The sequence below is a fragment of the Erinaceus europaeus genome, chromosome 2, assembly GCF_950295315.1.
Source record: "Erinaceus europaeus chromosome 2, mEriEur2.1, whole genome shotgun sequence".
Lineage (NCBI taxonomy): Eukaryota > Metazoa > Chordata > Mammalia > Eulipotyphla > Erinaceidae > Erinaceus > Erinaceus europaeus.
This window is the reverse complement of record NC_080163.1, coordinates 139,757,095-139,784,011: the sequence shown is the minus strand read 5'-3', so window position 1 is coordinate 139,784,011 and position 26,917 is coordinate 139,757,095. Positions and strand designations below refer to the sequence as shown.

The following is a 26,917-nucleotide window of genomic DNA, read 5'->3' as shown; positions in this document are numbered from 1 at the left end:
AGCTATTGTGGCCTGGAAAATGTTTTCTTCCTCTCCTTCTCTTTCTTCCTCTGGTATGCCAATAATGAGTATATTGTTTCTTTTGAAGTCATCCCATAGGACTCTGTTGTTGTTTTCAGCATCTCTTAATCTCTTTTTGAGATCTCTTACTTCTTTTTTAGTTGTCTCTAATTCATCCTCAATCTTGCTAATTCTGTCTTCAGCCTCATAGATTCTATTCTCTCTGCCCTCTACTGTTTTCTGGAGTTCATCTATTTTGTTGCCCTGCTCTGATACTATTTTAGCTTGTTCAGCTAGTTGCATTCTTAGCTCAGCGATTTCAGCTTTCAGCTCTCTAATAACCATGAGGTAATTAGTATTTTCTTCCATATTCTCATTTGTTGTTCCTGTATTTCTGATTATAATTTTTTCCATTTCTTTACTCACTCCTGTCATTATTTCCTTAGCTAATGTTTGGATGTTGAACTCGTTATTTTGTGCTTCACCCTCTGGAGGACTTTTAGCTGGGCTCTTGTCGTGGTTCGATTCTCCAATATTTTTTTTTGTTGTTTTAACCATTTTATATATTATGTTAAGAGTTCCCTTTATCAGTACTTTTCAAATTATTGATCACTATTGCCTGGATTGACTTGTGTCTAAGTAAGTTAATTAAAGGGTTCACAGTGGTGGAAGTTAACAGTTGTTTCAATAGTATTTAAATCTCTGAGTTGGAGCTCAGTGGTTTAAAAGCCTCTTTTTTTTTTTCCCTGTAGGCTATGGGAGCCTGAGGGATTTTAAACTATCAGTAGGCTTCAGCTTAATCACTGACTCCTGACCAAGAGATAAAGCAGGGTGTGGCAGAGATAATACAGTGGTTATGCAAAGAGACTTTCACAGCCCCTCAGCTATGCCACCGAGGTATAGGTCTTCTGAGTTTCCTAGTTAGATCTCTGTCCCCTGGTGTCCCTCCCTGTCGCTGCTCCAGATTCTGAGGGTAGTAGCAATGGAGACTCAGAGTTGCACTTGGTGAGTCTCTGGGGAGTCCTCTCCTCCCTTCAGCTGTCCCCTTGTTGGTGGAGCAGACTGGAGGTGGTGTCTCAACTTATAAACTGCTGAACTGTTAGCAGTCACTTAAACTCTCCTTAGGCTCCTCTCTCCTCTCTGTCACCAGTCACACGTGTTTGTACTCACCAGTGATTTACTGGTTTCCTGTGGTCATTCTAGTCCTGTCTTGTTTTGTTCCTGGGTGGTCTCCTTTGGTGTTCCTAGTTGATCCGGGAGAGGAGAGAAGAGGAGAGGGGAGGGGAGGGGAGGGGAGAAGAGAAAGCGATCTGCTGCTCGTAGCTCCACCTCTGGAAGTCTCATTCCACTCTTAATATTTGATAGAACAACACAGCACTGAAGCTTCCTTCAGTGTGGTGGGGGCCAGTGTAGCATCTGGGTGATGCACATGCCAAAGCAGCTATTTTCTATGTGAATATAATTTGAGAGGAGAGGAGGAAGTAGAGGGACCAGTGAAGTGTACTTTTAAAAAATTACATGTTTAGGTGCCAGGAGATGGCTCAGTGGGTAAAGTACACAATTTATATGCATGAGGCCCTGTTTTCAATCCTTGGCACTATATGAGAATATTGTGGAGCACTGATGGAACTTTTTTTTTTTTTTTAATATTTATTTTATTTATTTATTCCCTTTTGCTGCCCTTGTTGTTTTATTGTTGTAGTTATTATTGTTGTTGTCATTGTTGGATAGGACAGAGAGAAATGGAGAGAGGAGGGGAAGGCAGAGAGGAGGAGAGAGAGATAGACACCTGCAGACCTGCTTCACCGCCTGTGAAGCGACTCCCCTGCAGGTGGGGAGCCGGGTTCAAACCGGGATCCTTATGCCGGTCCTTGTGTTTTGCGCCACCTGCGCTTAACCCGCTGCGCTACAGCCCGACTCCCGCACTGATGGAACTTTACGGATGCTGAACAGTGCTTTGCTATCTCTCTTCCCCTCTGTCTTTTCTCAAAAAAAGGAAACAGGATAAAGAGTGGGAGGTATCTCACCCACTTGAGTACACACATTACCATGCATTACCCCCATAACTGTTTAAATAAGTCTTCAGAAAAAGGGGGGGGGGTTTCCAGGAGATAGCTCAGCTAATAAAACATGCACCTTTCCATGTATGAAATCCTGGACTTGAGGCCCTTAGAGCTTCATGGATAGTACCAGGGGAGTTCCATGCATGGTGGAACAGTGCTATGGTATCTTTTTTTTTTTTTTTTTCCCCTATATGCTTTCTTGGTAAAATAAATTATGAAGGTAAAATAACTAAACAATATTTCTAAATGAAAAGAGAAAATACATAAAATATAGCACACAGTGGAAGTTGGCGGTAGCGCAGCGGGTTAAGTGCATGTGGCATAATGTGCAAGGACTGGCGTAAGGATCCCGGTTCGAGGCCCCGGCTCCCCACCTGCAGGGGAGTCGCTTCACAGGCGGTGAAGCAGGTTTGCGGATGTCTATCTTTCTCTCCTCTCTGGCTTCCCCTCCTTTCTCCATTTCTCTCTGTCCTATTTAACAATGATATCAACAATAACAGTAACTACGACAACAATAGAAAACAAGGGTAACAGAAAGGGAAATATAAATATAAATAAATATAAAAAACATATAGCACACATTTCACAAATATCTGTAAAGTGAACAGCCTTGTATCTAGCCAGGTTAGGAAGTAGAGCATTGTTATCCCCTTCATGTGCACAGTGATTTAAGAATGGTATACTTCTGACATTCCTTCTTTTCCTTCAAAGCAATATTTTTCCTGTGCTTTCTCTGAGAGATTGAACTTGGTTGGACTTAGTTCTTCACTGGGTGGGCCTGTGTGTTTTTATTTTCTTGCAGAAGTTCTCAGCACAGTGGACTTTGTGGCACCAGATGACCGAGTAGTCTTCCGCACCTGTGAAAGAGAACGGAGCAGGGTGGTTTTCCAGATGGTACGGGATCTGAAGGCTGAGCATCTTGCTGAGACTCATGAATTTCCTGATTCATGGCTGGTGCTAGGAGAGTTTTCAAGACTTGGGTACCATACCACTGCCCTCAAGAACTACTTTTTGCCTCTGACATTAGCTAATAGAGTGAACTGGTTCTGAAGAGAATGCCAGCCTGACAATAATTGCTAATATGTGTGTGAGCATGGCACATATGTGTATTTATTCATGTTTATCGGTGTTATGATGTGGTTGATCTGACCTTTTGTGTTCCTAGGGGACTTCAGATGCAGAGCGAGCCCTTGCTGTGGCCAGGCTTGTGTAAGTTCTTCCCTCTAGGATTGTCTTCTCCTCTCCTATGGGACGTGATGTCTGTTTTCCTCAACTGTGGTTGTGCCTAGTCTACTGTTTTCTGTTTAAGAATGTTTGGTATCGTTCTCTATTTGTGTCATCTGTGAATTGACCTGTGACTTGTGTACTCACTATACCCAGATCTCTTTATTATTATTTATTTATTTATTTATTCCCTTTTGTTGCCGATGTTGTTTTATTGTTGTAGTTATTATTGTTGTTGTCGTTGTTGGATAGGACAGAGAGAAATGGAGAGAGGAGGGGAAGACAGAGAGGAGGAGAGAAAGATAGACACCTGCAGACCTGCTTCACTGCCTGTGAAGTGACTCCCCTGCAGGTGGGGAGCCGGGGTTCGAACTGGGATCCTTATGCTGGTCCTTGTGCTTTGCGCCACCTGCACTTAACCCGCTGTGCTACATACAGCCCAACTCCCCTCTTTTTTATTATTTTTAAAAAATGTTTATTTCTCTTTTCTTGCCCTTGTTTTTCATTGTTGTTATTATTATTATTGTCATTATTGATGTCTTCATTGATGTGATAGGACAGGGAGAGGTGGAGAGAGGACGGGAAGGCAGAGAGGGGGCGAGAAAGACACCTGCAGACCTGCTTCAATACCTATGAAGCAACTCCCCTGGAGGTGGGGAGCCTGGAGCTTGAACTGGGATCCTTACTCCGGTCCTTGCACTTTGCACCATGTGCGCTTAGCCTGCTGTGCTACCACCCAACTTTCTGTATCCAGATGTTAAAAGTAAATAAATGGTAGCCCTGTTTGGTGGGGGTTTATTTCTTAGTATTCATGAGGCTCTCTTTGTAAGAACTCTCATGACTCTGAGCCCTGAAGTTTTAAGTCTTATGAACAATTCTAAGACTTACTGCTTCTTGGAGCCAGTAAATTGCTTACTGGGTAGGTTATGTACCCTGACTGTGTGAGCAGTCCAGGTTTGAGTACCTGTACCACATAAGAAGGACTATGGGGAAGTTGGGCGGTACCACCTACAGGGGAGTCTCTTCACAAGTGGTGAAGCAGATCTGCAGGTGTCTTTCTCTCCCCCTCTCTGTCATCCCCTCCTCTCACCATTTCTCTCTGTCCTATCCAACAATGACGGCATCAGTAACAACAACAACCACAACAATAAAACAAGGACAACAAAAGGGAATAAATAAATAAATATTAAAAAGAAAAAAAGTCCTTCCTTTTCAGCTCTGCACAGGGGAGTTTTTTTTAGGCAGTTCTGTGTCTGCTTCTGAGGGGGTTGGCACGTTTCATAGGGTCAGGGACATGGGTAGAGGGTTCATGAGCACAGATTCATAACTTCTTCACTCAAGTTCAATATTTTCTCTCTCTTTTTCAGAGAAAATGATGTGGCTGGCATTGATGTCAACATGGGCTGTCCAAAAGAGTATTCTACCAAGGTGAACAGGTTTTTTTTTTTTTTTTTTTTTTTAATACCTTTCACAGATAGAAGGTTAGGTTAAAGTGGGTTAACAAGTCTGACAAATGGTTTGGGAGAATAGCTCACTTGGATATTGTGCTACTTTACATGTGTACAGCCCAGGTTCAAGCCCAGCCCCCACCTCATTAAAGGAAACGTCTGTGTTTTGGTCTCTTTCATTCTTTCTCTGCATCTCTGCTTCCCTGTCCCTAAAAAACAAAAGTAAACAAACAAAAAAAAATCTGACAACTGAGTATAACACTTAATTCTGGACAAATAATCTATAGTAAATGGGGGAAAAGCTCAGAAAGGTAAGTGACAAAATTATGATGTAGACCACAGTAGATTAGCTAGAATGATTGCATCATAAATTTATGAACTTGATAACTTTCCTGTGGTTTTATAAATATATCCTTAATCTTTTTTTTTTTTATTTTATTTATTTATTTTTATTTTACCAGAGCACTGTTCTGCTCTGGTTTATAGTGATATGGAGCATTGAACCTGTGGCTTTTTTTTTTTCTTTTTTCTTTATTTTCCCTTTTGTTGCCCTTGTTTTCTTATTGTTGTTGTAGTTATTACTGTTGTTGTTATTGATAGGACAGAGAGAAATGGAGAGCGGAGGGGAAGATAGAGAGGAGGAGAGAAAGACAGACGCCTGCAGACCTGCTTCATCATCTGTGAAACGACGCCCCTGCAGGTGGGGAGCCGGGGGCTCGAACCGGGATCCTTACACGGGTCATTGTGCTTTGCGCCACATGTGCTTAACCCGCTGCACTTAACCCACTGTGCTACCACCTGACTCCCTGGTTGTTGTTTTTTAATATTTCCTTTTACTGCCCTTGTTTTTTATTGTTGTTGTAGTTATTATTGTTGTTATCGTTGTTGGATAGGACAGAGAAATAGGAGGGGAAGAAAGAGGGGGAGAGAAAAGACAGACACCTGCAGACCTACTTCACCGTCTGTGAAGTGACTCCCCTGAAGGTGAGTAGCTGGTGGCTCGAACCAGGATCCTTATGCTGGTCCTTGCGCTTTGCGCCAGGTGCACTTAGCCTGCTGAGCTACCACCCGAATCCCAATATATCTTTAATCTTAGTAAACATACACTGAAGAATTTAGGAATAGGAGCCAGATGGTGGTGCACGTGGTTAAGTGCACACACTATAGTGCACAAGGACCTGGGTTCAAGCCCCTGGTCCCCACCTACACAGGGAAGTTTCACAAGTAGTGAAGCCAGGCTATAGGTGTCTCTCTCTCTCTCTTGTCTCCCCTCCCCTGTCAATTTCTCTGTCTCTATCCAAAAATAAATAAATAAAAAATTTAAAAAATATTAAAATAAAATTAGAATTAAAAGAATTTAGGAATAAAAGGTTATAAATGATTCAGGGAAAATAACACACATGTGCATACATACATAAATACATACACACATATGGAGAGAGAACACTCCTCCCCAAGCAAAATAACTGATAATGTAAATACTGAAAGAAAAAAGTCTGTGAGTGGTGCATTACTTTTTTTATGAAAAAAAGACATGCTGGAGTCGGGTGGTAGCGCAATGGGTTAAGCACACGTGGCGCGAATCTCAAGGATCCTGGTTTGAGCCCCTGGCTCCCACCTGCAGGGGATTCACTTCACAGGTGGTGAAGCAGGTCTGCAGGTGTCTTTCTCTCCCCCCCCCCCGTCTTCCCCTCCTCTCTCCATTTCTCTCTATCCTATCTAACAACGACGACATCAATAGCAACAACAGTAACTACAACAACAATAAAAAACAACAAGGGCAACAAAAGGGAAAATAAATAAATAATTTTTAAAAACTGAGACATACAATAAAAAGAGAGGAGATGCAGTATATGTGTCCTCATTGTCATATCATATTAGACAAGAGTACTGTGGTCACTCAGAGAAAGGAGCAGATAGGTACCCTTTAAACTCAAGATTTTAAGAGGTACATGACCCTTAACTAGAAAATTTGGGGTCCTGCAGGCAAAGAGCATGGCATAAGATGGCTTTGTAGGCCTGTCTAGAGGGATGTTGGTGAGGCAGAGGGAGTTGAGAAACCATTTGTCCAAAAGAGTGGGGAATCAGGAGATGAAAAGGAAGTGGAGGTGTACAGGATTGAAATATATCTATGCTGATTGGGGCCATATGCAAAGACTTTGTGCCTAAAGACTCCAAAGTCCCAGGCTCAATCTACCATAAGCCAGAGCTGAGCAGTGCTCTGGGAAAAATAATAAATAAATAAATAAATAAATAAATGTTAAAAAAGAGAATATACCCAGTCAGGAGTGTTATCAAAAAAAAAAAACTAGTAATGGTGTATTGCACCAAAGTAAAGGACTCTGGGGTGGGGGGGTAGGGTTCAGGTCCTGGAACATGATGTTGGAGGACCAAGAGGGGGTTGAATTATTATGAGGAAAACTTAGAAATGTTACACATGTACAAACTACTGTCTGTATTTTATTTTTGTTACTGTATTTTATTGTTGAATGTAAACTATTAATCCCTACAATTAAAAAAAAATCAATAAACAAAGAAACTAATAATTGGCATCAACCAGTCCAAACAGATGCCATCTCATATACTACAATAGTACATACTAGCTGAATATCTGCTCCTTTCTTTTTATTTTTTTATTGGCACCATGATTATCACTGGGTCTTGGTATACCACCACTATGAATCCACAGCTCCTGGCAGCCATTTTTTCATTTTTTACTTCTATTTTATTTGACAAGACAGAAATTGAGAGAGGAGGGGGAGATAGAGAGAGATAGCAAAAGATACCTATAGACCTGCTTCAACACTTATGAAGTGTCCCCCCTGCAGGTGAATAGTGGGGGCTCGAACTAGGGTCTTCGAGAATGGTGCTATGTACACTTTACCAGGTATACCATTGCCTGATCCTCCCTGCTTTCTTCTTATAGTTCAAAATTGAAACCAGTGCTAGGGAGATGGCTTAGCAGGTAGAACATATATGTTGCATATATGAAGCTCTGGGTTCAACCTTCAGAACCACCAAGTGTTCTGGTCTCAGTCTCTTCCCCCCCCCACCCAATAAAATAAGTTATTCAATTTTTTTTTTTTAAGATTTTATTTATTTATGAGAAAGATAGGAAGGGAGTTGGGCGGTAGCGCAACGGGTTAAATGCACGTGGCACTAAGTGCAAGGATCAGCGTAAGGATCCCAGTTTGAGCCCCCGACTCCCCACCTGCAGGGGAGTCACTTCACAGGCAGTCACTTCACACCTGCTGTCTGTCTTTCTCTCCCCTCTTTGTCTTCCCCTCCTCTTTCCATTTCTCTCTGTTCTGTCTAACAATGACGACATCAGTAACAACACCAATAATAACTACAACAAACAACAACAAAAAAAACCCAAGGGCAACAAAAGGGAAAATAAATATATATTAAATAAGAAAGATAGGATGAGAGAGAGAAAGAACCAGACATCACGCTGGGACATGGGCTGCCAGGGATTGAACTTAGGACCTTTTGCTTGAGAATCCAGTTTTTTATCCACTGTGCCACCTCCTGGGCCACAGTTATTAAAAATTTCAAGTCATGGTAGCACAGTGGGTTAAGCGCACATGGCTCAAAGTGCAAGGACTGTCGTAAGAATCCCGGTTTGAGCCCCCGGCTCCCCACCTGCAGGGGGATCGCTTCACAGGCGTTGAAGTAGGTCTGCAGGTGTCTGTATTCTCTCCCTCTCTATCTCTGCCCCTCCTCTCTCGATTTCTGTCTGTCTCCTATCCAACAACGACGACATCAATAACAACAATAATAACTACAGCAACGATAAGCAAGGGGGAAAAATAGCCTCCAGGAGCAGTGGATTTGTAGTGCAGGCACTGAACCCCAGCAATAATAACCCTGGAGGCAAAAAAAAATATTGTAAATTGAATAGTTTCCCACTCCCTATGGAGGAAGAGGGCTTAATCTATGTGTTATCTAATTCAAAATAATCATGTAAATATGTTAAATAACAGGGAAGGAAGGAAGGAAATACCAATTGAGAAAGCCATTATAACAATGGGCAGTGAGTCTGGATTTTAGATCTTGTGATTCCATAAGGATTGTGCATGAGGTAAAGGTCAGATGAAACCAGGGCCAATTGCCAGGATTTCCTTCAGTTCTCTAAGGTTTGTGTTTGTGATCAAGGTAGACCAGGGCTGGTAACTCCTCTTTTTTTTCCATTTCCCTCTAAATTACAGATTCTGGCTGCCAAGTCTGTGGTGGTTCAGTGTTCTCCCTGATTTTTTTTTAATGTTTTTTTTCTAATATTTATTTATTCCCTTTTGTTGCCCTTGTTGTTTTATTGTTGTAGTTATTATTGTTGTTGTTGTTGTTGTTGGATAGGACAGAGAGAAATGGAGAGAGGAGGGGAAGACAGAGAGGAGGAGAGAAAGATAGACAGCCCGACTCCCGTTCTCCCTGATTTTAACCTGCTATACTTAAGCACAAAATGAATATATAACTGTCAGGCAGGGGAGATAACTCATTGTATTAGAGCACAGAATTTACATATCTGATGGCCCAGGATCAATCCCTGGTACCACTAGATGCTAGAGCTGAGCTGTATTCTGCTCTTTCTGTCATAAAAATAAATAGTGGTGGAGTTGGGCAGTAGCACAGCAGGCTAAGCGCACGTGGCACAAAGTGCAAGGACTAGAGTAAGGATCCTGGTTCGAGCCCCTGGCTCCCCACCTGCAGGGGACTCACTTCACAGGTGGTGAAGCAGGTCTGCAGGTGTCTATCTTTCTCTCCCCCTCTCTGTTTTCCCCTCCTCTCTCCATTTCTCTCTGTCCTCCTTTCTAATGACGACAACATCTATAACACCAACAATAATAGCTACAACAACAATAAAAAAAACAAGGGCAGCAAAAGGGAAAATAAGTAAATTAAAATAAATAAATAAATAGTGGGAGTAGGGTGGTAGCACACCTGGTTGAGTACATGCATTACCATGTTCAAATGCCCAGGTTTGAGCACCCATCTCTGCCTGTAGGGGGACACATTTCATGAATAGGAAAGCAGGTCTGCAGGTGTCTGTTATTCTCTCTCCCTGTCTATCTTCCCCTCCCCTCTCAATTTCCTTCTGTCCTAGCAAATAAAAAAGAAAAGAAAAAAAAAATAAGAAAGAGGAATAAAGAAGGAAAGAAAGAGAGAGGAAAAAAAAAGGAAACATGGCCACTGAAAGTGATGGATTTGTTACACACACTAAGCCCCAGTTATCACTGGTGGCAATTAAAAAAAAGAAAGAAAAAAAAAAAAAGAAAAGAAATAGTGGCTGGGGAAATCATTCAAATAATAGTGCATCAGACTTTCATGCTGGAGTTTCCCGATTCAATCCCTGGCATCGCATGTACCAGAGTGCTTTTCTGCCTTGTCTTTGTTTTACATATATTTATTTATTCTCTTTTGTTGTCCTTGTTATTTTATTGTTGTAGTTATTATTGATGTCGTACTTGTTGGATAGGACAGAGAAATGGAGAGAGGAGGGGAAGACAGAGGGGGAAAGAAAGACACCTGCAGACCTGCTTCATCGCCTGTGAAGCGACTCCTCTGCAGGTGGGGAGCTGGGGGCTTGAACCGGGATTCTTATGCCAGTCCTTGCGCTTCTGCCTTGTCTTTCTATCCTTCTTTCTGCCTCATGTGAATCAGTCTCTCTCTCTCTCTCTCTCTCTCTCTCTCTCTCATATATATAGGTAAATTTGACTTTGGTCTGATTTCTCAATGTCGGCATGAGGGCGTGGGGTAAAGCCTGGACAATTGCTTTTGAGGGTCTTTACTGGCAGCAGTGAGAAAGCAAGTGACAATTAGAAGTAAAAAAGATAGGGGTTCTGCGTGGTAGTGCAGCAGGTTAAGCGCACATGGCGTGAAATGCAAGGACCAATGTAAAAATCCCGGTTCAAGCCCTCACTTCCCCACCTGCAGGGGGGTTGCTTCATGGGACGTAAAGCAGGTCTGCAGGTGTCTATCTTTCTCTCCCCCTCTCTGCCTTCCCCTCCTCTCTCCATTTCTTTCTGCTGACTGCTTTAGTCCTTTGGAAGTGAGTGCTGTGTATTGTCAGGTTGTCACAGTACTCCAGCTAAGAGAAGACTTTCTGTATGCTTTTCTCTAGGGGGGAATGGGAGCTGCTCTGCTGTCTGATCCTGACAAGATAGAGAAGGTAAGTCCTTCATAAGTGGAAGTTGAAGTCCTTAAATGTGCTTATGAATTAGTGTTGGAATTTCTCTTCTACCTCTTCTGAATTTGTTGAATAAGTCACTCAACCTGGACTCTGTACATTTTTAAAAAGGCATCCCCTTATGATGGGGGAGATGGCATAGTGGTTTTATAAATAAACTCTCTTGCCTGAGGTTCTGAGGTTCCAGGTTCAATCCCCCACCACCATAAATCTCAGGTAACTGGTATAATGTCTCTGGATTGAGCACTTGACTTTTAGTCTTTTACTCAGGAATATCCTCTCTCTCTCTCCCTGCCCAAGATTCCCCAGCTTCCTAAGGCACCTCCTTTGTGAGCACTGCACTTGTTCATGGTCAATATTTGGTAAGACAAGGACTTGAACTTGGTTCTTTCTGATCCCCAAACCTGTGCTCTCCCATCCGCCCACATCACTTCCACCTGCCAGCAACCCTGGGACACCCAGGCTCTGCTTTTCCTGAGTCAGCCAGCAGATCTAGTGACAACTCTGCCTGTGGAGAGACCTGCTGTTACTCTCCTCAGTTATAGGCCTGGCTCAGGTCTTTTCCCACAGACTATCACACCATAGGGAGCTGGGAGAGCCAGGTGTCCAGGAGAATTTTGTGCTTGAGCCTGACCAGAGGACAGATTTTGGCTGCCCTTTCCCTTCACTGTGACCCGCCAGACTGACTACGGCTCTTGGTTTCTAATTTCCTCCCTGGTTCTGAACACACATATGAAATGAACAGAAAAGCTGAGGAAAGTACTTAGAAGTACTTGGTAGGGAGTCAGGCGGTAGCGCAGCAGGTTAAGCGCAGGTGGCACAAAGCGCAAGGACCGGCATGAGGATCCCGGTTCAAGCCCCCGGCTCCCCACCTGCAGGGGAGTCGCTTCACAGGTGGTGAAGCAGGTCTGCAGGTGTCTGTCTTTCTCTCCCCCTCTCTGTCTTCCCCTCCTCTCTCCATTTCTCTCTGTCCTATCCAACATCAATAACACCAATAACTACAACAATAAAACAACAATGGCAACAAAAGGGAATAAATAAATAAATTAATTTTAAAAAAAGAAGTACTTGGTTAAATATAAAAAAAAGAAGTTCTGAAAACAGGCTTGGATCAAACCAGCTGACGTTGCTCCTCACATTACCAAGAATCATCATTCTAAGTTGGCATTTGCAAAAGAATCTCTTAGAGATAGTGTTTCAGCCTGAGAGATTTTGGATTTTGAGTGAGGTGTGTGTGTGTGTGTGTATGAACCTGGCAGGGTTTCTGTTAAAGGGCAAGGTGCCTTTTGAAAGGCTGCTAAGGTACCCTTAGGACCTCAGACTCTACCTCCTGGGATAGTTCTTGGGGACGGTTCTTTTCTGCCAGTCTCTGGCAGTTGTGCCTGGGCCAGCAGGCAGTGTCTTACCCAGGAAATATCCACGTGCCAAATCAGCCTGCCAGTCAGAGGCCTGCCTTAGCTTGTCCCTGAGAGAAAGGAACTTCTCTCCTAGTTCATGCAACCTCACACTCTGCTGCCCTCACCCGTCTAGACTGGCAGCAGCTGCCTGGATGTCTGTTCTATTTGTCAGGGATCCAGTTCTTGGAAGGGGGCCCTTGGGATCACTTTCCCTCCAGCTTGCCTAGCCTGATATTTTTGATGAGGAAAGAGGATAGTGGTGTCACAGATATGCAATATCATCTGTACCTCTCTTGATCTCTGACTCTTATGTGATCTCCCTTCCTGACACTTTCCTGTATGACTTTTTGATTTTTCTCTGAAGTATTTTGCAATTACTATGCAATATATATATATTTAAATATATTTTATTTATTTTCACTTTTGTTACCCTTGTTGTTTTTCATTGTTGTTGTAGTTATTGTTGTTGTTATGATGTTGTCGTTGTTGGATAGGTCAGAGAGAAATGGAGAGAGGAGGCGAAGACAGAGAGGGGGAAAGAAAGAGAGACACCTGCAGACCTGCTTCACCACCTGTGAAGCGACTCCCTTGTAGGTGGGGAGCCGGGGGCTCGAACCGGGATCCTTATGCTGGTCCTTGCGCTTTGTGCCACGTGTGCTTAGCCCATTGTGCTATTGCCTAACTCCCGCAAAAAATATTTTAAAATAAAAATTTAAAAATATTTATTTGATAGAGACAGAGAAATCAAGAGGGAATAGAGAGGGAGAGAGAAAGAAAGACAGCAACATTGCTTCACCATTCTGAAAGTTTTTCCCCTTCACGTAGAGGCCAGGGACTTAAGCACAAATCCTTGCACACTATACTGTGTGCACTCAACCTGATGGCCCACTATCTGGCCCCCAAATATGTTTAATGAAACAGAGAGAGAGAGAAAGTAGGCGTATGTACCAGGAGGGATTGAACCTGCAGCCTCACACCTGCAATTCCTATGCTTTAATACTGAACTATCTCCCTCATTCAGAAAGGTTGCAATTAGTCTTTCCCCCCAATGCCTGCATGATACCATCACTCCCAAGAGACTTTTTTTCTTTCTTTCTTTTTTAAAAATTTCAGATAGATGGCGCGAAGTGCAGGGACCGGCGTAGGGATCCCAGTTCGAGCCCCTGGCTCCCCACCTGCAAGGGAGTCGCTTCACAGGCGTGAAGCACGTCTGCAGGTGTCTATCTTTCTCTCCCCTCTCTGTCTTCCCCATCTCTCTCAATTTCTCTCTGTCCTATCCAACAACGAGTGACATCAACAACAACAATAATAACCACAACAATGATAAAACAACAACGTCAACAAAAGGGGAAAACAATGGTCTCCAGGAGCAGTGGATTCATGGTGCAGGCACTGAGCCCCGGCAATAACCCTGGAGGCAAAAAAAAAATTTTTTTTTCAGATAGAGGAGAAATATGATACTGCTCCACTGTTAATGTAGTTCCCCTAGAGCTATGTCTGGTACTCCCATGTGGCTTTGAAATTTGGACCCTGGTACTCTAGCGTGGGGGTAGATAGCATAATGGTTATGCAAAGAAACTCATACCTGAAGCTCCAAGGTCCCAGTTTCAGTCCCATACTCCACCATAAGCTAGAGCTGAGCAGTGCTCTGGTAAAAACAAGCAAAAAACACTCTAGGGTGGTAGCGCAGTAGGTTAAGCACAGGTGGCGCAAAGCGTAAGGACCGGAGTAAGAATCCCAGTTTGAGCCCTCAGCTCCCTACCTGCAGGGGAGTCACCTTACAAGCAATGAAGCAGGTCTTCAGGTGTCTGTCTTTCTCTCCCCCTTCTGTCTTCCCCTCCTCTCTCCATTTCTCTGTCCTATTCAACAACGACATCAATAAAAACAACAATAGTAACTACAACAATAAAACAAGGGCAACAAAAGGGAATAAATAAATATTTAAAAAATAAAAGTGTACTCTATTGTGGGGTTAGATAGCATAATGGTTATGCAAAGAAACTCTCATGCCTGAAGCTCCAATGCCCCAGGTTCAGTCCCATACACCACAATAAGCTAGAGCTGAGCAGTGCTCTAGTAAAAACAAACAAAAAAACACTCTATTGATTGAGCTGTTTCCTAGCCCCTTCCCATTAGTCTTTTTTTTTTTTTCATTATCTTTATTTGATAGATAGCCAGGTATTGAGAGGGAAGAGGGTGATAGAAAGAGAGACAGAGAGATACCTGCAGACCTGCTTCACCAGTCATGAAGCTTTCCCTCTGTAGGTGGGGGCTGGGGGCTTGAATCTGAGTCTGTGCATTGTAACATGCCTACTCAACCAGGTGCGCTACCATCCGCTCCCCTTTTTTAATTAGTCATTTAAGAATATGATTCAGGGAGTCAGGCGGTAGGGCAGCAGGTTAAGCGCACGTGGAACAAAGCACAAGGACCAGCATAAGGATCCTGGTTCGAGCCCCCGGCTCCCAACCTGCAGGGGAGTCACTTCATAGGAGGTGAAGCAGGTCTGCGAGTGTCTATCTTTCTCTCCCCCTCTCTGTCTTCCCCTCCTCTCTCCATTTCTCTCTGTCCTATCCAACAACAATGACATCAAAAACAACAACAATAACTACTACTACAATGAAAAACAGCAAGGGCAATAAAAGGAAAAATAAATCAAAGGGAAAAAATTTTTTTAAATGATTTAATATGTGGCTGAGTAATTGCCCACCCACTAGAGCACATCCTTTACCCTGTGCAAGGATTCAGGATCAAGCCCTCAACTTGTGCGTGTTTGTTGGGGGAAGGCTTTACAAGAAGTGAAGCAGTGCTGCAGGTGTCTCTGTCTTCTCTCTCCTTATCTGTGCCCTCTCAATTTTTCTGTCTTTATCAAAAAAAAAAAAAAAAAAGAAGGAGGAGGAGGAGAAGAGAGAAAGAAAGAAAGAAAGAAAGAAAGAAAGAAAGAAAGAAAGAAAGAAAAGAAAAAAATGAAAGGGGAAAAATGGCCTTTGGGAATCATGGATTTGTTATGTAGACAGAGCCCCAGCAATAAACCTGGTGATAGGGGGAGAGAGACAGAGATTGACTTAATTCAGTCTTGAAGGTAGCAAAACAGTAGAGTGCAAGACTTGTTAATGAGAGCTACCAAGTTCTATCTCTGGCATTTTATTTATTTGTTTTACCTTCAGGTTTACAGCTGGGGCTCCATGCTTGTACTGTGAATCCACTGCTCCTGTGACCATTTAAAAAAAAAATTTGGGGGTAGGACAGAGAGAAACTGAGAGGGATAGAGAAAGACACCTGCTTTACCACTTGTGAATCCACCCCCCTGCAGGTGGGGAGCCGGGGGCTCAAACCAGGATCCTTGCTTAGGTTCTTGTGCTTCGTACTATGTGCACTTAACCCAGTGCACCATTGCCTAGCTCCCTTCTCAGACACTTCATATGCCAGAGTAATGATCTGGTTTTCTCACTTGTTAATAGGTAAATAATTATTTTCAAATATACTTATTTGATAACAGATGGAAAAGGCTGAAAGAGAATTAGTGTATGAAAGTATTACTATGGTATGTGTGGTGCCAGATATTAGATTCAGGATCTTACATGCTCAATTTTTACCTTCTACAACTGAATTCCTCCCCTGCCCTAAACTCTCATTATTTTTTGTTGCAGGGGGATGGAGCCCAAGATCTCATGCATGTGAACCATGTGTTCTTTTTTTTTTTTTTTAATTTCTTTACTGGGGAATTAATATTTTACATTCAACAGTAAATACAATAGTTTGTACATGAATAACATTTCTCAGTTTTCCATATAACAATACAGCCCCCACTAAGTCCTCTGAAGGACCTGTATTCTCCCACCCACCCCAGAGTCTTTTACTTTGGTGCAGTATGCCAATTCCAGTTCAGGGTGAACCATGTGTTCTAACATTGAGCTACATTCCCAGCCCTAGGCATTTTCATGATTTATTTATTAATTTTATTAAATTAATTTTATTAATTTATAAATTTATTAAATTATTAATGAGAGAGACAAGAGAAAAAAGAGACAACTAGAGTGTCACTTTGGCACATATGATGCTGAGTATCAAATCTGGAACCTCATGCTTCAGAGTCTAATTATTTTTCCTTTTAAAATTATCTTTATTTATTGGATAGAGACAGCCAGAAATCAAGAAGGGGGAGATGGAGACAGAGAGATACCTGCAGCACTGCTTACAACGTTCACAGCTTTCCCCCTGCAGGTGGGGATGGGGGTTTTGAACCTGGGTCCTTGCACATTGTAACATGTGCTCAACCAGGTGTACCACCTGGCCCACGTCCAATTCTTTGCCTCCAGGGTTATCACTGGGGCTCGGTACCTGCACTATGAATCCACTGTTCCTGCAGGCCATTTTTTCCCCCATTTTTGTTGCCCTTGTTTTTATTACTGTTATTGTTATTGCTGTTGTTGGATAGTACAGAGAGAAATCGAGGAGGAGGGGAAGACAGGGAGGGAGAGAGAAAGATAGACACCTGCAGACCTGCTTCACCGCTGTAGGTGGAGAGTCAGAGGCTCAAACCGGGATCCTTAACCCAGTGCGCTACCTCCCCCTTCCTTCTTTCCTTCCTTCCTTCCTTCCTTCCTTCCTTCCTTCCTTCCTTCCTTCCTTCCTTCCTTCCTTCCTTCCTATCTTTCTAAGAACTGTAGCACTGCTTCACCAGGTACACAGTTTTCTCCCTGCAGGTGGGGACTGGGTGCTTGAACTGGGGTCTTTGTGGATTGTACCATGTACACTCAACCAGTTGCACCATCTCTTGGCCCCCACTGAGTCCAATTATTTATCCACTGAACCATCTACCAGGCTTCAGTCACAGCCTTTTCTCTCTCTCTTTTTTTTTATCTTTACTTATTTATTGGATAGAGACAGCTGGAAATTGAGAGGGAAGGGGGTGATAGGAAGGGAGAGAGACAGAGAGACACCTGCAGCCCTTCTTCACCATTCACAAAGCTTTCCCCTTGCAGGTGGGGACCAGGGGCTCGAACCCGGGTCCTTGCGCACTGTAACATGTGCGCTCAACCAGGTGCACCACCACCTGGCCCCCCTTTCCTTTCTTTTCTTTTCTTTTCTTTTCTTTTCTTTTCTTTTCTTTTCTTTTCTTTTCTTTTCTTTACTTTTCTTTCACTGAGCACTGCTTAGCTCTGGCTTATGGTAGTGCAAGGGATTGAACCTGAGACTTTGGAAGCTTGTGTGAAAAGTATTTTTGCATAACCATTACTCTACCTCTCCCACCCAAATATCTTTAATATGTTGTTTTTTCCTTTGTCAGTTTCACTCCTGTATGTCTGACTCCCCTAGACAGAAGGATGCATGAAAAATAGAGCCTGGAGTCTGCAGAGACATCCTGCTCCTTCACTTGGCAGGTCCTAGAATAGCTCTCAGGAACATTGCCTTTGAGCAAGACAGAAGCTGTTAACTATGTGTTCTCAATTAGAGCTGTGCTTCAGAATCACACTGAGAAAATGCAGTGGGCTGAGGCTTTTGAAAACACATATTCAAGGGGCTGGTAGGTGGTCCACCTAGTAGAGCACATACGATGCACAAGGACGCAAGTAGAGAGCCCCAGCCCTCACATGGAGTACCTACAGTAGGGGAAGCTTTACAGTAGAATGGTGCTGCAGTGTCTCACACTCTTACCTCTCTCTACTTCTTACCTCTCACTGTTTCTCACCCTTTTATCTAGAGGAAAGAAAAAAAAATTACTGCCAAGAGCGATGGAGTTGAGTAGACAGCTAATCTTTGTGATAGCCCCAAGGGACGAATAAATATAAAAAAAGGAAACATATAATCCTAAATCCTTTCCTAGAGATTTATTCAAGAAACACAAGAATGAAATCTAAGTTTTTGTATTGCTTAGGCTCTCAAAGTGTTTCTAATATTTGCCCTGACAAAGGCTTACTATGTTCTGTAGAGGCTTGTAAGAGATTCATCCTTTTTCTTTCTTTCTTTCTTTCTTTCTTTCTTTCTTTCTTTCTTTCTCTCTTTCTCTCTTTCTCTCTTTCTCTCTTTCTCTCTTTCTCTCTCTCTTTCTTTCATTTTCCGCCTATGTGGACAGAGGTCTGTACAAGGCAAGCAAAATCTCTAGCACAGAAAGATGTGGCTCCATACATGGACATAGACATGACCATGCCACTGGGATGTACGGGTCTATAGATGAATTAACGTGTGAGCAGTTGTGGTTGTTTCAGAAGAAGCAAGTTTTCTGTGTTATCTCTGCAGATCCTGAGCACCCTTGTTAAAGGGACAAGTAAACCTGTCACCTGTAAGATTCGCATCCTGCCATCGGTAAGGCTAGTCTGAAGGCACATCCTTTTTTAGGATGTTGATTTGGGGATATGAATGATTATTGAATTAAGTCCGGAGCAGGAGATGGAGCTAAGTACACCTGAGGAACTGACAGCTACTCTGTCTGTAGCTTCAGTAACCACTGTGTAATGCCCTCTTTTTCAGCTGGAAGATACCCTGAGCCTTGTGAAACGGATTGAAAGAACTGGCATAGCTGCCATCATCGTTCATGGGAGGTGAGTTGTCATCTTTCTAATGACTAACTTTCAGAGAAGTCTTAGTCTTATTTTTCTGTTCTGGGAGTCGGGCGGTAGCACAGGGGTTAAGCGCACGTGGCACCAAGAGCAAGGACTGGTGTAAGGATCCCGGTTCGAGCCCCCGGCTCCCCACATGCAGGGGAGTCGCTTCACAGGTGGTGAAGCAGGTCTGCAGGTGTCTATCTTTCTCCCTCTCTGTCTTCCCCTCCTCTCTCCATTTCTCATTGTTCTGTACAACAATGACGACATCAGTAACAACCACAATAATAACTACAACAATAAAACAACAAGGGCAACAAAAGGAAACAAATAAATATATATATATATATTTAAAAGACTTTTTTTATTTTTATTTTTTAAATATTTATTTTATTTATTCCCTTTTGTTGCCCTTGTTTTATTGTTGTAGTTATTATTGTTGTTGTTTGATAGGACAGAGAGAAATGGAGAGAGGAGGGGAAGACAGAGAGGAGGAGAGAAAGATAGACACCTGCAGACCTGCTTCACCGCCTGTGAAGCGACTCCCCTGCAGGTGGGGAGCCGGGGTTCAAACCGGGATCCTTATGCCGGTCCTTGTGCTTTGCGCCACCTGCGCTTAACCCGCTGCGCTACAGCCCGACTCCCAAATAAATATATATTTAAAAAAATTATTTTTCTATTCTGTCCATCCTTTGTTTTTTTTTTTTTTTTTTTGCCTCCAGGGTTATTTCTGGGGCTTGGTGCCTGCACCATGAGTCCACTGCTCCTAAAGGCTTCCCCCCCTTTTGTTTCCCTTGTTGTTGCAGTTATTATTGTTGTTACTGATGTCATTGTTGTTGGATAGGACAGAGAGAAATGGAGAGAGATGGGGAAGACAGAGGGAGGGAGAGAAAAATAGACACCTGCATACCTGCTTCACCGTTTGTGAAGTGACCCTCCTGCAGGTGGGGAGCTGGGGGCTTGAACCAGGATCCCTGTGCCGGTCCTTGCACTTCACGCCATGTGTGCTTAACCCGCTGCATTACCGCTGAGGACCCCCCCCCCAATCCTTCATTTCTTTTGTTTTTGTTTTTCTGTACTGCTGGGTCCTCACACATGCATGATTCCACTACTCTTCTCTTGGACTGATGTTTTCATTCCTCTTTTAAAAATATTTTTATTTATCTATGTTATTTATTTATTTTGGGTAGTGACAGAAGATGAGAGGGAAATGGGAGATGGGGTGGGGAGAGAAAGAGAGACACTTGCAGCACTACTTCACCACTTGTGAAGCTTTCTCCTTGCAAGAGGACTTGGGTCCTTGCACATGGTAATGTATGCACACTTAACCAGGTGTGCCACTACCCAACCCCTATTTCTCTTATTTCAGCTAGAGAGAGGGGCAAACGCCAGAAGAAGAAGAAGCTATAGAGAGGAAGAAAGGGAGAAAGTTTATTTTTATCTCCAGAGTTATTGCTGGAGCTCAGTGCCTGCATTACGTATCCTGGAGGCTATTCTTTCCCTCTTGTTTATCATTGTTGTTATGATTGTTGTTATTGCTGTCATTGTTGGATAGGACAGAGAGAAATTGAGAGAGGAAGGGGGAGAGAAAGATAGACACCTGCATACGTTCTTCATCGGTGGTGAAGTGACCCCCCTGCAAATGGGGAGCTGGGGGTTTGATTTGGGACCCTTACTCTGGTCCATGTGCTTTGTGCCATGTGCGCTTAACCCGCTGCGCTACTATCCGGCCCCCCGAAAGAGAGAGATCTTATAGCACTCCTCTGCCATCTCTTGTTTCTCCTAGTGCTCCCATGTGGTGCCAGGACACAGATCTGGGCATGGTAAGATGCACGTTCTACCATGCAAGCTATCTCTCAATCTCGTGTTATCCATCTTAAAAATCCTACACCAGAACCCAGCTGTCACTAACCTCTGCCTTTTTCTTTTTCTCTTTCTTTCTTTCTTTCTTTCTTCTCTTTCTATCTTTTTTTTCTTTCTTTTTTTTGGGCATCCTATAAGTGCTGAGGTCAGATGAACTTTTTCTTCTTTTTTAAATTTTAAACTTAATTTTATTTGATAGGTATTTCGGGAGATGGTGCAGTGGATAAAGTGTTGGACTCTCAACCATGAGGTCCTTAGTTCAATCCCCCACAGCACTTGTACCAGAGTGATGTCTGATTCTTTCTCTTCTCAGCCTTCTCATTAATAAATAAGTTAAAAAATATTTATTTGATAGAACACAGATTAGTTGGAAGGGAGAGGGAGATAGAGAGACACCTGCAGCCCAGCTTCACCACTCATGAAGCAACCTCCCTTCAGGTGGGGGCTGGGGGCTTGAACCTAGGTCCTTGTGCATAGTAATATGTGCACTTAATCAGGTGAGCCACCACTTGGCCCCCAAAGAAACTTTTTTTTTAATTATTTATTTCCTTTTGTTGTCCTTGTTTTATTGTTGTAGTTATTGAGTTATTGATGTTGTCATTGTTGGATAGAGGAGGGGAAGAAAGAAAGGGGGAGAGAAAGAGAGACACCTGCAGACCTGCTCCATCACCTGTGAAGCGACTCCCCTGCAGGTGGGGAGCTGGGGGCTTGAACCAGGATCCTCTCACTGGTTCTTGCACTCTGCGCCACCTGCGCTTAACCCACTGCGTTACCGCCCAACTCCCCCAAAGAAACTTTTTAAAAAATTATTTATTTATTGGATAGAGATATCCGTAAATTTAGAGGGAAGGGAGTGAGGCACCTGCAGCACTGCTTCATCACAAAGCTTTCCCCCTGCAGGTGGGAAACCGGGGCTAGAGCTCAGGTCCTTTGGCATTGTAACATGTGCTTAACCAGCTGTGCCACCACCCGGCCCCCAGACAACTCTTTATGTACTTGTGTTTCCTTTGTTTCATTAGTCAACAAGAAGAAGAAGAAGGAGTGTTTCTACTTGAGGATATGTAAATGATAGAGATGAGTAATTTGCTTAGAATATTATCCTATGGACATAAGGTAGTGGAATTAGAACTCTGACTCTGCATCTCATTTTCTTTCTGCAACGTGGATCAGCAGCTTCTCCCTCAAATGACCCCAAGCAGATTGCTGTTTTTTAAAGGTATCGCTTGTTTCCCTTGTTGAGTTGCCAGCTGTCAGAGTACTTTCAGCAGTCCTTATATCTGTAGTTAATGTGCTCTCTAATGAGAACTAAGGTGTTGCCAAAGGCTACCTTTGTTTCCTAGTCAAATTAGTTCCCTGTATCTTTGGTATATTTTTGTTGTTATTGTGTGGTGAAACTAAAGCCTCACACATGAGCAAGTTCACTGCTCTAGGCCTCTATTTTTTTCCCTCCCCTTTTGTTGTCCTTGTTGTAGCCTTGTGGTTATTATTGTTGTTGATGTCATTTGTTGTTGGATAGGACAGAGAGAAATGGAGAGAGGAGGGGAAAACAGAGAGAGGGAGAGGAAGACAGACACCGCAGACCTGCTTTACTGCCTGTAAAGGGACTCCCCTGCAAGTGGGAAGCTGGGGGCTCAAACCGGAATCCTTACTCCGGTCCTTGCGCTTTGTGCCACGTGCACTTAACCTGCTACACTACTGCCCGACCCCCAGGCCTCTATTTTTTATTTATTTATTTATTTATTTATTTATTTATTTATTTATTTATTGCATAGAGATAACCAGAAATTAAGAGGAAGAGAGACAAACACCTGCAGCACTGCTTCACCACTCTCAAAGCTTTTCCCCTTCAGGTGGGTACTAGGGTCTTTAACCCTGGTCCTTGCACATTGTAATGTGTACTCAAACAGCTGTGCCACCACCCAGCCCCTAGGCCTCTATTTCTCACTAAGATGGATAGGAGAGGGAGAGGAACCCTACCACTGAAGCTTCCTCCATTGCCATAGTGTCTCCCATGTAGTAGCAGGGCTTTAACCTGGGCAGTGTGTATGACAATGCAGGCATCCTGAATAGTGGGCTATCTCCTTGGCCTTTGGATATACTACTGTACAGAGCCCCAGGTCAGATGTTGGCTAGGATGGCCTATCTTCTCTGAGTTGTATTCCTTTTGAAATCAGAGGCCTTATAGTAATAGCTCCCCCTTTTTGTTGCATGTGTCTATAATATTATAATATAAAATATTATAATATTTTCAGAGACATGAATCCAGAACTCCAATATACAGAAAGGTAAAGCATACTTGTATAGGTTAATTCCAGTGTGTGAGGGGGGTTGTGAAAGGCCACAACTCACTTTTCTTTTGCCAGAGTACTGCTCAGCTCTGCCTTTTGGTGGCATTAGGGATTAAACCTAGGACCTTTGGTGCCTCTGACATGAAAGTCTATTTATGTAACCAATACACTATTTCCCCAGCTCACATAGCTCACTCTATCTCTTTGTCTGTTTGGGTTTAGACTGCCTGGTTTCATTTCCCAGTTTTTCTTCTTGCTGGCCATGTAGTGTAAATATTTCCATGCACTATTTTCATTTGGAAATTAAAGTAATTTTTCCTTTAGGAAGTTGTTACTGCCTCTGGGGCCAGGAAGTGGCACTCCTGGTTCAGCACAGGTTACCATATGCAAGAATCATATTCTAGCCTTTGGTCTCTACCTGTAGGGGGAAACTTCATAAGTGGTGAAGCATTGCTGAGAATGACTATCTCCCTCTCTCTCCCCCTCTGTCTCAGTTTCTCTGTCCTATCAAAGAAATGAAAGAAAGAAAAGTTTTTATCCTTGTTCTTGAGATTGTGAACATGCAACCGTGGCACAAGATCTGCCATATAGCATTCACTGAATAGATGAAGCTTGGCAGGGAAATAGTTCAGGTGCTGGGGGCTAGGTGGTGGCACACTGGGTTAAATGTACATAGGACGAACATAAGGACTTGTGCAAGGATCCTGATTCGAGTCCCTAGCTCCCTACCTGTAGGGGAGGACACTTCACAAGCGATGAAGCAGGTCTGGAGGTGTCTCTCTGCCTCTCTCCCTCTCTACCTTCCCCTCCCCTCTCAATTTCTGTCCTATCAAAAAAAAAAAAAATTGAAAAAATGGCCACAGGAACAGTGGATTTGTAGTATAGGCACTGAGCCCCATCAATATCCCTAGAGGCAAAAAAAAAAGAGAGAGAGAGAGAGAAAGGAAGGATGGAAGGAAGGGAGGGAGGGAGGAAAGAAGGAAGAAGGAAAGAAAAGAAAAAGAAAGAGGGAGGGTGGAGGGTAGATAGCATAATGGTTATGCAAGCAGACTCTCATGCCGGAGGCTCCAAAGTCCCAGGTTCAATCCCCCACACCACCATAAGCCAGAGCTGAAAAGTGCTCTGGTAAAAAAAGAAAAAAGAAAGAAAAAGAAAGAGGGAACTAAGCGCACATGGCACAAAGTGCAAGGACCTGCATAAGGATGCTGGTTCAAGCCCCCGGCTCCCCACCTGCAAGGGAGTCGCTTCACAGGCGGTGAACCAGGTCTGCAGGTGTCTTATCTTTCTCTCTTCCTCTCTGTCTTCCCGTCCTCTCCATTTCTTTCTGTCTATCCAACAATGATGACATCAATAACAACAATAATAATAACTACAGCAATAAAACAACAAAAGGGCAACAACAGGTAATAAATATTTTTTAAAAAAGAAAGAAAGAAAAGCAGTGGAAAGAAATAGTTCAGATGCCTGGGTCTATCCTTGGTGCTGCATGTACCAGAGTGGTACTCTGGCGTATCTCTACATTTCATTCTTACTTGTGTAATTTTCTATGTCACATGAAATAAAAATTTAACTTTTTTAAAAAGTTAATTAGTGAAGCTAATTCCTTTTACCAGTGTCTGGAAATATGTGGAAGCCAGATTTGGGTGAATTTTAGGAAGGACTTTTCTACCACAAAAAACATTGAGAGTGGGCTAGAACTGTCTATAGAGGATGTGGGAGGTGGAGGTGAAGGTTGGATTGGTAGGGTCTTCTGAAGTCTGGTGGTCCTATACCCTGTTGTTGAGAAGTGTAACAGATGACATACTTAGATAAAATCTGGGCCAGGGCTAGGTGATTACTCACCTCTTATCTGTCCCTGCATGGCTCAGGCCTAACCTCACTGCGGATTGCTAAGACTCAGCCCCTCATAGTCAGGAACTCTATGTAGTTGACTTTGGAAGGAGAGGCCCCAGAATATGGTCTTGACACTCCCCCCTCCCCCGTGACTTGTAACAGCCATGGTCTGACCCTGCCCTGAATACCAGGCCTCCCCTGTGTCAGGTGCTTCTCCCCAGGATCAGCTGTCCAGCTTGGCCTCAGCATAGGCAGCTGTATAGGAGGGGCCAGTCTGAGTGGTGGCAGCTGTTCCCAATCCCTTGGGAAAGGCAGGACCAGGACAGTAGGGGCAACAATCTTAGGGCACTGTTTCTCATCTCTGGCAGTAGGTAAGAGGGAACCAGGGAGAGCTGGTGTGACCTTGGTATCCAAGATACCCATTTCAGTTCCATACAGCAAGGACTCACAGATCTCCAAGAACTGAACTCTTCTGAGCATGACCTATATTTCTCTTTCCCTTTATAAATGTGTTCAGGAGAACCATCCCCTGCAGCACAGAGCTCTGTCCTTGAGGCCCACATAACCTTCTGGAATTCAGTAGAGAAGATAGTAGGGCTTGACTATGGTAACTCTTTGTAAAGTGTGACATGCCTTTGTCACTCAGTCCTCAACCTCATCCCTTTTCTTTATCTCCAAGGAAACGGGAGGAGCGACCTCAACACCCTGTCAACTGTGAGAGCATCAAAGCCATTTCTGAAGCCCTCTCCATTCCTGTCATAGCCAAGTAAGCATCCCATCCTCACCAGTTATTTTTATTTCTTCTTCTCCTTTTTTTTTTATTGCCACTAGGGTTATCGCTAGGGCTCAGTGCCTGCACTACAAATCCACAGGTCCTGATGGCCATTTTTCCCCTTCCTTCTTTTTTATTTGATAAGACAGAGATAAGCCTAGAGGGGAGGGAAAGAAAGAGAGAGAGGGAGAGAGAAATATAGATACTCGCAGGTCTGCTTCACTGCTCGTGGAGTGTCCCCCTTGTAGGTGGGGGGCAGGTGCTTGAACCCATGTCCTTGTGCATCATAATGTGTGCGCTGCCTCATCAATTACTTTTGTATACTGTACCTCAGCTAGTTAGAATACAAAGAGATGGAGTGAGTTATCTTCCAAAAATGACCTTAAGCCAAGGAGATGGAGTGTCAGACTTGTGTGTGAGATCATGGGTTTGTTACCTGGTACCACATATACTGGAATGATGCTCTGGCTCCTGTCTCATAAAGACAAATCAATCTAAAACAACAACAAAAAAGTGATCTTAAAAGAACAAAAAAAGTGTTGGTGGGGTGAAAAGTGAAGTTGGCATGAGGCTAAACACACCTCATGTCCCTTGACCTCTGTGAGTGGCAGCTGTAGGTATGCAATAAGCAGGGGCCAGAACATTTTGACTGATAGCTTCAAGGGGTGAGTATTCAGGAGATAAGGGAGATTAAGAAAGTGCAGCTGAAGCAGATCCAGAGATAGCTGACATCATGTGAGAGCTGGGGTGCAGGTTGTAGGGTGAGGATTCCCACCCAGAGTGGTGAAAGGGACACAAGACAAGTCACAGTGGAAAGCCCAAACAAGCATTCTGGTCAGCTACATCTAGGATCTAACCTGATGGAGTTGAGGCAGAAATGACCCGCCCAAAGACTTAGGAACAAGAGTTTTCTGTTGCAACTAGGGAGCTGACCTATGGGGCCAGTTTGGAAGCCAGCTGAGCCCTGTGTCTTGGGATGATACAGAGTCTGATTGTGGGGTGATAACAGGGACACCCTAAAGCCCTGAAGCTTGACAGAGATGTGCTTAGCTAGGTAAGGGTGGCTTGGAGATGGAAGGGCTGCTCAAAGCCCTAAATCCTATTGCTGCTGCTGCCACTTGAGGGTCCCCTCCTACCTCAAATAGCTGTCTCTGGCCTGACACCACCACCTGGCTTCATATGAAGACAACAGTTTCCAAAGGGTGGGGGTGTTGGCCACAGGGTGACAGGAAAGGAAATTGCAACCAAACTGGGCCTCTTTCCTTCCTCTCACAGTCACCACAGTGTCTGTTCCTCTTGAGG

At 43.5% G+C, this 26,917-nt stretch overlaps 1 protein-coding gene across 6 annotated transcripts in view; it reads left to right on the top strand.

Moving 5' to 3' along the window:
- Window positions 1-26,917, top strand: part of DUS2 (dihydrouridine synthase 2) — a 56,916-nt gene that overhangs the window by 19,994 nt on the left and 10,005 nt on the right. For 3 of the 6 annotated variants that reach the window (XM_007517708.3, XM_060185243.1, XM_016185843.2), the window contains exons 5-11: window positions 2,866-2,957; window positions 3,229-3,272; window positions 4,655-4,715; window positions 10,857-10,904; window positions 18,558-18,623; window positions 18,789-18,859; window positions 25,523-25,609. In XM_007517708.3, the coding sequence (XP_007517770.1) occupies window positions 2,866-2,957; window positions 3,229-3,272; window positions 4,655-4,715; window positions 10,857-10,904; window positions 18,558-18,623; window positions 18,789-18,859; window positions 25,523-25,609 (469 nt within the window). Of the gene's footprint in view, window positions 1-2,865; window positions 3,044-3,228; window positions 3,273-4,654; window positions 4,716-10,856; window positions 10,905-18,557; window positions 18,624-18,788; window positions 18,860-25,522; window positions 25,610-26,917 lie in introns of those variants that run through there. The other 3 variants (XM_060185246.1, XM_060185244.1, XM_060185247.1) reach the window with 3 other exon arrangements.